This window comes from Fukomys damarensis, unplaced genomic scaffold, assembly GCF_012274545.1.
Source record: "Fukomys damarensis isolate Sample0158 unplaced genomic scaffold, DMR_v1.0_HiC HiC_scaffold_7, whole genome shotgun sequence".
In the NCBI taxonomy this organism is placed as follows: Eukaryota; Metazoa; Chordata; class Mammalia; order Rodentia; family Bathyergidae; genus Fukomys; species Fukomys damarensis.
In genome coordinates this window covers 19,621,897-19,632,314 of record NW_022900919.1, presented here as the reverse complement: position 1 = coordinate 19,632,314, position 10,418 = coordinate 19,621,897, and the positions used below count along the sequence as shown (strand labels likewise).

Here is a 10,418-nt window from a genome sequence, read left to right as displayed (position 1 = left end):
TTTTGAGACTGAGTCTCACTATGTAGTTGAGACTGACCTGGAACTCACTATGTAGCCCAGGCTGGTTTTGAACTCACAGCAATCCTCCTGCCTCAGCATCCTGAGTGCTGGTATTACAGGCATGTGCCACCACGCCTGGCCCTCATTGCTTTCTTATTACCCTCCCCTTCCTAAGATTGCTGCTCTCCTGGCCCTTTTCACAGGGGACCGTTCTGTAAAGTCCTGGAGAGCAGAGGGCTGCTGGGCCTTTTCTCTGTCACCACTCACCAAATGCTCTTCACACAGCCAGGTGCCGAGGGGCTCCTTGGCTTCCTTCCTGGCTCTTGGGTAACCCTGACCCCACTCTAGCTCATTTCTCCCTAGCACCTCAGCACTATAGCACCGGAAGAGAAGTGAGTGCCGGCCCACCCCTCACCAGGTTGTTATGGCTGGGCTCCACGTAGGGCATGGTGGCAAAGCGGGCCAGGCCCTCCTCATACGTGAAGATCCGGAGCGGGTCACAAGATGTGATCAGGATGTAAATTCGCATGTCAAACTTGAAGCCATCAATGAGGAAGGGCTGAAAGCGCACAAAGCCGGAGGGAATAACGATAAACGCCTGAAGTGCTTACTTCATGCTGCACACTAAGTGCTCTGAATGCAGAACTTAGCACCCCCACAACTATTTTAAATAGCTACTGTTACTGTTCCCATTTAACAACAGGGAAATGGAGCCAGGGAAAGGATAAGAAATCTGCCACAGTCACAAGACTGGCTCTGCCCATGGCTCCACACACCTCTAGGACAGCTGGGAAACCAGACCAGTTAGGTACCTGAAACGGTTTCCTCCCTGGATTCGGGAAAGACCAGGCCCCCCAGTGCCAAGGAGAGGCCTGGCAGTCCCAACATCCTTCACCTTGGAGATGTATTGCTGGCAGATCATATGTTCTCCTGGCTTTATCTCCTTGGGGTTCCTGGTGATGAAGATACCACGGCCCTGACAGCCACTGTCTGGCTTGCAGATGTAAGTGCACATTTTTCGCTGCCGACCATAGGACTGGAAGTCCCCATAGCTGTGTGCAGAAAGGGGCTGGTCAGAAGGTTCCTGTGCATCACAGCTTTCCTGGGCCCCATGATAATCTTCTTGCTATGCAGTCCATGCTCTTCCTGAGCCCTCAGCCTCAGAACCACTTTTCTTTAACTAGATTAAACTTACTCAGTCCACACCCATCACTCTAAACATGCCTCAGTCACAAGGCCAGAGTTGGAGGGAATGCAGGAGGTGACTCCTTTCAGGAATGAGGATGCCACTCACTCTGCAGGGAGGCACCAGGTACGGGGGAAGATGTTGTACTCGGATGGGTAGAGCTTCTGCATGCGATTGAGGTTCCGTGCCAGCAGACCCTTGCGGCAGAGTTCTGTCATGCCAGGGAAGTGGTTGATTTTCTGAAATAGATCCAGTTGGTTATACTGCAATCCTGCCCAGGCTAAGTGGAAGATACTGGGGCCTAGGCATCCCAGGAAGCAGTGGAAGACAACTGGGGATGTTAAGGGAGAAGTCACAGTGGAAGGAAGCGCTATACCTGGCACTGCAAGGGTGAAAACCAGAAGATGCCTTATGAGCTCTCCTTGTCCTCCATCCAAAACACACACATCCACAGAGAAGTTGGGACACCAGGGGTGGTGACAGGGTGTACACTATCCAGGACAGTGAGCCTTCTAGCTACCCTTCTAATATCCCCAGACCACCACGACTAGGGCTCTAAGAATAACAATGTGTGGCATCACAAGGACATAAGAAGAAAACATTCCCTAAAATACAAAAGAGAAGCCAAGCTGAGTGTGGTGACACATGCTTGTAATCTCAGCACTCTAGGAAGCTGATTCAGGAAGGTTGCAAGTTGGGCCTAGTCTGGGCAACTTAGTGACTGAAGTGGGTTTACTAATGGTCAACTTGTAACCCCCAGCTGAACTGAATCAGCATGGTCTGGACATGGAGGATCCACCTGAAGATTGTTACTAATAGCCATAGAAAGAACTGAAGGGAAAATCTTGGCCTGTTTATTTTCCAGAAGAAGCTTTCTGCAGATGGTTTTTCTGATGTGAACTAGGCTGTTCTTATTAGAGGAGGGGCTCAGGACCTTGCTGGTGCTCAGAATGGTTGCTGCTTTCATCAGGGGAGCTCTGATCCTTACTGTGAACATCACTTCCTGACTCCAATATGGATCCCTCAGTTTGGTGGCACAAATCCTTCATCTCACCAGCATAGATTTTTCTGGCCACTGGCCTTGGGCTTTCCAGGAGCAGATCCTCAATACAGACAAGCATGAGACATTGCCATGGGCTCTAGGCCGCTGGCTGGACTCGAGGAGGACATTGCCTGGGACTCTTAGCCTTTAGCTGGATTTGTATGGGAAACTGCTGGGGTCTGGGCCCTCCGTTGAATGCTTTGGGTTTCTAGTGTGCAGTTAATCCCTTGCACTCCATTGCATTTCACTCTTTGGGTAATTATCATAAAATAATCTTATAAGTTATGTGTCCTGTATTTAGTGTATTCCCTTGCCCAATCCTGCTGACTACAGCAGTGACTTAGCAAGGCCCTGTCTCAAAAACAAAAAAAATTTTTTAAAGTCTGGGTATGCAGGTGAATGCAAAGACCCTGGTGGGATGTAACTCAGTGTGAAGGCCCTGAGTCCTATCCCCAGTACTGAAAAAAAAAGAAGAACAACAACAACAACAAAAAACCCCACCAAAAAACTAAGAAAAGCTGCAGGGAGTGTCTGCTGTGGCACTCAGAGAGGACGTGGCCTGTCCCTGGCTGTTCTACTCTGCAATCAGCAAGCAGCACTGTGTGATGGCTAAGTGCCTTGTCTGTGGCTTTCTCAACCACTAGCTATATGAACTTAGTGTCTAGGATTTCTGAGCATTGGTGTCTTTTTTTTTTTTTTTAAACAGGGTCTCGCTATGTAGTCCAGGTTGGCCTGCAATGATATGGCCCAGGATGGTCTCAAACTGGTAATTGTCCTGCCTCAGCCTTGTGGGTGCTGGGATTCCAGGCACATGCCATCATACCCAGCTTGGTGCCCTCCCTTTGACAAAAGGATACCTGCTGCTCAGGAGTGTTTTTAAGGAATCACTGGAGTAATAATATTAAAACACTGGCAGTGTCTGATGGTTGCACAGGAAGCCCTTGCTGAAAGCTGTTAATCACTGTCATCCTCATTGGACACTGCTCTCTATATGTCCCTTCTCTGAGGATCTTTTTGTTTTTGTTTTGAAATAGGGTCTCACATGAACTCAGGGTACTTCTCTTGCCTCAGTCTCCCAGGTGCTGGGATTACAGGCGTGGGCCACATGCCTGGCCCTTCTTTGAAGATTCTTGAGCATTTCTAGCATTTGCTGTTCCTTGGGCTCCCCTTATGAGACAGGGTACAGTTTCCCCAACTCCCTTCCTGGTCCCCCCCACAATGTGTCTAGAGAACCTTTTTAATTTCAGTCATACACTGCGTAAGAACATTTTGGTTAATGGCAGGCTGCATGATCCTCTAAGATTATATGACATCATAGCCAACTTTTAGTTTAGTTTAGGGTATTTCTGTTAGTCTTTTTTTTGAGACAGGTCCTCACTATGTAGCTCAGGCTGGCCTCAAACTTGCAGCAGTACTCCTGCCTCATCCTCCTGAGTGCTAGGATTACAGGCGCCACCATGCCTAGCAAGCCATCTTAACCTGTACAAGGACATGATACTCACATTGCAATGACATTGCCTATCAACACATTCTTTGGAAATGCATACTCATCATTAAGTGATATATGACTTATTTTATTGCTAATCATCCCAAAGATTTGATTAGAGGATAATAAAAATACCAGGTGGCTGGGCATGATGGCACACACCTGTAATCCCAACACTGGGGAGGCTGAGGCAGGAGGATTACTGTGAGTTTGAGGCCAGCTTGGGCTATGTAATAAGTTCAAGGCCAGCCTGAACTACATAGTGAGACTCTGTCTGAAAACAGTAACAATAACAATACCATGTGGATCTGGTCTGTCTTTCCTTTCTTGCTGCCAGCCAGGATCCTGCAGTTTCGCCTAACAGATGTAGGATATGAAGCTAAGCTTCTTAGACAGATAGGTTCTACAGCTGTCAGCATGGAAGCTGCCACCCAGTCTCCTCCCTGAGATGGTTTTCTTTTTGTTGTTGTTGTTGTTGTTTTGATACCAGGGATTGAACTCAGGACCTTGTGCTTGCATGGCAGGTGGCCGCACCATTGAGCTAAATCCCCGGCCCCTCCTCCCTGAGATGGGAGGCAGGCTGGACACAGATGACACTGGGTAACACACATAAGGTGACAGGATGTACCTTCTGGGGCCTCCAGATAAGAGAAGCCACAGAGAGCCAAGAGGAGCACGTTTCCATTGAAAAAGCTTTCATGGGCTCTCTCCTGTCTGCAGGGGCCTAAACTGGCTAATCTCATGGGCCTGGACAGTGGGGAGGGGGTGGGGATCCTGTGTTTTAGGCCAGAAAGTTGGTACCTGAAATCTCTTCATTTCCATGACTCGCTCCAGGGAGATCGAGAAGTCTGTCCAGTACACGGTCCACTCTTCATCCTCCCCCACCTCCTTCAGGCCACACATTTGGGCTGCCCGCCGCACTGCAGAGACAAGGCAGTCAGCACTGCCGGCCTGGGCACCAGCAGCAGGCCCCAGAACACTAGCTGGGTCAGGGATGGAACACACCTGTACCAGCTCTGTGCCTTAGTTACCAGGCGGCAACTCCCAGTTCATGAGGCTGCCGTGTGCTTCCAGAATGTGTGGCAGTAGAAATGACAGCATGGCAGATCTCCTCTGTCAGGACAGTTTCTGGCCTGCAGAGCTGATGCTAGGTAGGGACCATACTGGCACCTAACACTCTGGTGGCCCCTTATACAGATGCCAGTGGGGATAAGAGGGGAAAAGGAGAAGGCTGACCTGGACAGATTTTTCCCCCCAATTGCTGATCTCTTCAAAGCTTCCTTGAAGGAATTATTTTTGTAGTACTGAGAATTAAACCAGGTCCTTCACACTGAGCTATGTCACCACTCCTTTTGTATTTTTTATTTTGAGACAATATTTTGGGTCTCACCAAGTTACCCAGGTTGGGATGAAACTTGCCATCCTCCTGCCTCAGCTTCCCAGAGAGCTATGATTAGAGGTGTGCACCATACTGACTTGTTTTTGTTTTGCAATGCTGGGAACTGAACCCAGGGCCATGTGCAGGCTGGTAAACAATACCACCTATACCTCTAGCCTTGAAAAATACCTATTTTAACTTCATCTTATCTCTGCTAAAGTGGAAGGCTGGGGCAATGGTGACTCTCTGCCATTTACTTTTTTCTTGTTAGCTAATTGCAGAGATACCTCCCTATAAGGAAGGCTAATTTAATTGGAAGAGCAATAGCTCAGCTGCTAGTAGCTGAGCCAGGACCTAGCCTGGCAAGATCTCAGGGCCAGGAGCCTGATTGGAGTTCCATCTCCACAGCAAGAAAGAAAACCCCTTGTACACAATGGTGCTTACCACTCTCATACTTGCAGTTGGTCAGGTTGATGGTCAGGGGCCTGGAATGGAGGAATGGCAGAAATCAGCAGAGTGGGAAGGAAAGACAGACTTCTGGGCTGCCAGGTACCCAAATGAAGATACCCAAGACATTCAGAATTCATTTTCTCTAAAATCCACTTAAAGGAAACACTGATATAAACTGAATATTGCTGCAATTCCAAACTGAGCCAGCCCAGAATTTTGTTTTGTTTTGATACCAAAAGGTTAATGATGCCCCAGACTTTACTCTTCTGTTTTGAAGGCTAAAGTGAAGAGCTTAGATACCAGCCCCAAGCCCCCAAATGCTGAAGGGAAGCCAGAAGTGACTTCAGAGCCAGGGAGATGAGAAGGTCCAGGGAAAGGTTACCTGCGTTTTCGCCTTCTTTTTCTCCTCCCAACTTCTACATCATCTGTGTCAGCTGGAGCTATAATTTTCTTAGCTGTAATAGCTAAGGGAACCCCATCCTCAAATGCCTTATGGTCAGCCTCTGAAAAGGCCTGCTGCGAAGGGTTAGAAAGGATGAGAGCTTCCTCTTTAACACACTCCTCCTCAGATTCCTCTTCCTCAACACAGTCTTCCTCAGTTCCGCTGTTCTTACAGGTGCTTGGCTCCATCTTTTTAGATTCTAAGAGGAGGGGGATGAGGATGAAATATATATCAGAGTGGTGCAAGCCTATAATCCTAGCACTTGAGAGGCTGAGGCAGGAGAGGCTGAGGAGGAACCTTCCAAGTTTGAAGCCAGCCTGAGCTATGTAGTGAGTTCAAGGCCAGGCTGAACTATATATTGAAAAAACAAGCAAAACAAAAAGACCAGAACGATCCTACTGAACATCAGGGTGTTTGCAAGGGTATTGGGGTGTGGGATGCCGGTGAGATGTGGATTCTCTGACAGTCCCTATCCATCTGGGATCACGCTGGATCACACAACATACTTTAGTGCCTGTAGGAGATGCACACAGCTGGCAGGAGAGGAGACTCGTTTTTTTGTTGTTCCTGAACAGGAGAAAGGATGACTGGGAGGAGTGGGGATATCTTTTCTTTAAAATATAGATAGTTGCCAGGTGTGGTAGCGCATGCCTGTGATCCCAGCACTCTGGAGGCTGAGGCAGGAGGATTGCTGTGAGTTCAAGACCAGCCTGGGCTACATAGTGAATTCTAGGTCAGTCTCAACTACATAGTGAGACCCAGTCTCAAAAAAAAAAAACAAAACAAAACAAATAATAATAATAATAATAATAACAATAATAATTGGGCTGGGGATTTAGTTCAGTGGTGCCACCGCCTGCCTCGCAAGCGCAAGGTCCTGAGTTCGATCCCCAGTACCAAAAAAAGAATAAATAAATAAATAAATAAATAAAGTATAGTTAACCATGCTGGTTAACTCATGTACTGAGTTCCATCACCAGCACAAAATTCAAAACCAAAAACTTTGTTTAAAATATAGCTGAAGGCCAGGGATTTAGCTCAGTGGTGCCTCTGTCTGCCTCACAAATGCAGATCCCAAGTTCGAGACCTGGTACTAAAAATAAAATAAAGCTAAAGATCACATGTCTTCTAGATCTGTCCTGGGACACACTGGGGCCAGGCACCCGATGGCTAAGACCCTTTGTGCAAGAGTTGTCCACGGCGGGCACTGCCCACCCGAGGTGGCGAGGATCTGCCCCTAGCGGCCTGAAGCTGGGCTCAGCTGGTAGCTCATGGCCGCCCTTTGCCAGCTCTGGCTCTTCCTGGGGATTTCCTGGGCCTCTGTGCTCACAGGACCACGGTCCCCGCGGACACGAAGGGAGCCCACTCCCCCTCGGCGTTAGCTCCTAGCTCTTTGAGCAAGCTGGCAGCCGCAGCCGTCACCATGGACACTACGGCGGTGCCCATTGGAGAGGCGTTCCGGGGGCGGAGGCCTCATGGAATCATAGCCACAGAGGTCGGGGCAGGCCATCTTGGCCCCAGGGGGACGCCGTTGCCCTCTGCGGCAGGAAGTCAGAGTTGAACGCGGCAGCTTGCTCAGGCCCTCCGATGCACCATGGGACTTGTAGTCCTTCTGCTTTGGCTCCTCTTTGCAGCCCCTCCACCCCTACGGTTCCTTGAACCTGCTTTCCTGGCCTGCTTTTGAGACAAATAATTGCTTGTCTTTCTTTGGCTTTTGTTGTTTTTGTTTCTTGTGACAGGATCTGAGCTATCTACTTCACGCTGGCCTCGAACTCATGGTGATCCTCCTGCCTCAGACTCCTGAGTGCTAGAATTATAGGTGTGTGCTCCCATGGCCTGCTTTTGTTTTGTTTTGTTTTTTTTTTAGATGGGTCTTGTTGTGTATTCCAGGCTGGCCTCCAACTTGAGATCGTCCTGCTTCAGTGTCCTAAGTGCTGAGATTACAAGCATATGCCACCATTGTGCCTGAATGAAGAGGGACAGCTTTGATTAGAACATGTGTATTTTGAGATTTTTGTTCTGATGGTGGAATTTCCTTAACTAGGAAAAATAGAAACACTGTGTCAACTCTTATATCCTTCTTTGTCTGACTTCTCCTAGCCACTTCCACCACACTCAGTCCAGCTGTTACTTAGAGTAGCCTCTGTGGCTAAATCAAGAAGTGTGGGAGAACAGTCCTCCAAACCCTCTCCAGAGCAACAGCATTTTGTAGTGGCCCCTTGAGAGGCTGAGGCTGTGTGCCAGGCTGCAGCATTACAAGGTCATCCATCCACAATGGCAGCAATGGCTGCAACCATGGGACTCTGGTAAGCATGCGATGGGAACAGTGCATACAAACACAGAACTTCTCCCTGGACTCTGTCTTTTGCCTGTTTTCTGTCATTTTACTTAGAGCCGTATATAGACAGTAACTTGGTAAGCTGGTGATGACAAGCCTGGTGGTAGTGCAGTTGCCATAAGCCACCCAGCGTGCTCTGTAAGAAAACCCTCATATATGCAGGTGTCTGCCAAGATGGACATGTCCACATCATTCTCTGGAATGCAGGTGCCCTCTCAATTCCAAGGCAGCTGTTTCTTTTAGGGTTCCTCCCTGGGAAGTTCACAGAATAAAGAAGACACTAAAATTTTCCATCCTTCAAAAAGGTATGGACATTTTCATTCTTTCTATTTTTTGTACCAGGGATCAAACTCGGGTCCTTGTGCTTGTGAAGTAGGGGGCAGAACCACTGAGCTAAATCCCTGGCCCTGGACATTTTCTAATTGCACAAGTGTGAGTATTGATCAGCTCCCTTTTCAACTAGGCCCAGCTCACCTCTCCTTAGGCACCTTGGTGTCCCCAAGGCTTGGGAGGTCACCATATTGATACTGACTTTATTGTGGCCACCTGAATAGTTGGGACTACCAGCTCAAGCCACCATGCCTGATGGGCATGGTCATTTTCTATTCCAGACTTCTAGCTCTTTTTTCAGCACATGATATTCATAGGAAATGCTCCTTGTTGGATAGGGCGGAACACCCTTGTAATCCCATCACTCTGGGAGGCTGAGAGAGGAGAATCAAAAAGTTTTAGCACAGCACAGGCAACTTAATGAGACTTTCTTAAAATAAAACATAAAAGTGGGTAGGGGAATGTAGTTCAATGCAAAGGTCCTGGGTTCAATCCCCAGTACCACAAAAATAAAAATAAAGCTGGGCATGGTGGTACACACCTAGCACTCAGGAGACTGAAGCAGGATGATTGCCATGAGTTCAAGGCTATCCTGAACTACATAGTGAGTTGAAGACCAGCCTAAGCTACATAGCGAGACCTTATCTCAAAAACAAAACAACTCTGTATTAAAGTTTTGTACAGGACTGAGCATAAGGAGCACTACCCAAAGGCCCTTCCATAGCCCGTGCAGCACAAGACCCTCAAGCAGGGCTTCTTACTCCCTCAGGAGGTCTGGGAAGGAGTAGCAGCAGTAACCATCACTGTTCAAAAGTAAACTCAAAATTTCTTTTATTCTGGCTGTAAAAATATGAAAAAAGGATTCTTCACACACAAGTACTCTTACAATCACACCTACTGGCTGGTTCCCCTGGACCAAGGGGTGAAATCACTGGAGTAACACAGCAGAACAAAACCACGAGATTTTTTTTGTTTGTTTTTTTGAGACAGGGTCTCACTGTGTAGTTGAGACTGATCTGAAACTCACTAGATAGCCCAGGCTGATCTCAAAATCACAGCAATCCTCCTGCCTTGGCCTCCCAAGTGCTGGGATTACAGGCGTGTGCCACCATGCCCGGCTAAGCCATGAGATTTTTAAACATTCCCTAGATTTGAGTCAGACTAAGTAGAGCAGCAAGAATGGAGCTCCAGACTTTAGAAGCCTGCATCATGAGGTAATTGGGAGGGCCTGGGGAGACTCTGGAGGGGCTGGCTGAGGTGGCTCCATGAGCCACTAAGGTCCCCACCACCTGTCCCAGCCCAGTCCTGATATGTGACTGCCCCTGGAGCAGTCCCGACCTCACATGTTTACCACCTGACCTTGAGTAAATCTGCCAACCTTTTTTTTTTCTTGGTTATCAAGGATCGAACTCAGGACCTTGCACTTGTGAGGCAGGCATGGTGCTCACTGAGCTAAATCCCCAGCCTGCCAGGCTCCTCTTGTTAAGTGGGGGCAGTCAAAGGGTCTGTGCCTTTAAAATCGTCAAGGTACCCAGTTCCCAATGAGATGATATAACAGGCACTTGACTCCAGGTTGGGGTGCAAGACATCCCTTAGTTTTCGGCGAGGTGAAGAAGTAGGTACTGGATGAGGCAGGCTGGGAGAGATGGCAGGCATCTGCAGTCTCGGCTATGAGGGAGCCAAGGCAGAAGGACTGCTTCAGCCCCAGAGACCAAAGCCAGCCTGGGTAACATGGGGGAAACCCACCTCAAAAAAAAAAAAAAAAA

The 10,418-nt window shown here is 48.3% G+C and overlaps 1 protein-coding gene across 1 annotated transcript in view; it reads right to left on the bottom strand.

Moving 5' to 3' along the window:
* LOC104860078 (tubulin polyglutamylase TTLL13P-like) overlaps positions 1–7,791 on the bottom strand; it is a 13,473-nt gene extending 5,682 nt beyond the window's left edge. Inside the window, 7 exon segments of the mRNA XM_033761090.1 lie at positions 416–559; positions 896–1,052; positions 1,295–1,425; positions 4,516–4,634; positions 5,537–5,577; positions 5,925–6,183; positions 7,200–7,791. Coding sequence (XP_033616981.1) covers positions 416–559; positions 896–1,052; positions 1,295–1,425; positions 4,516–4,634; positions 5,537–5,577; positions 5,925–6,172 — 840 coding nt within the window. The 5' untranslated portion in view covers positions 6,173–6,183; positions 7,200–7,791.
* Positions 7,792–10,418: the final 2,627 nt, after the last annotated feature.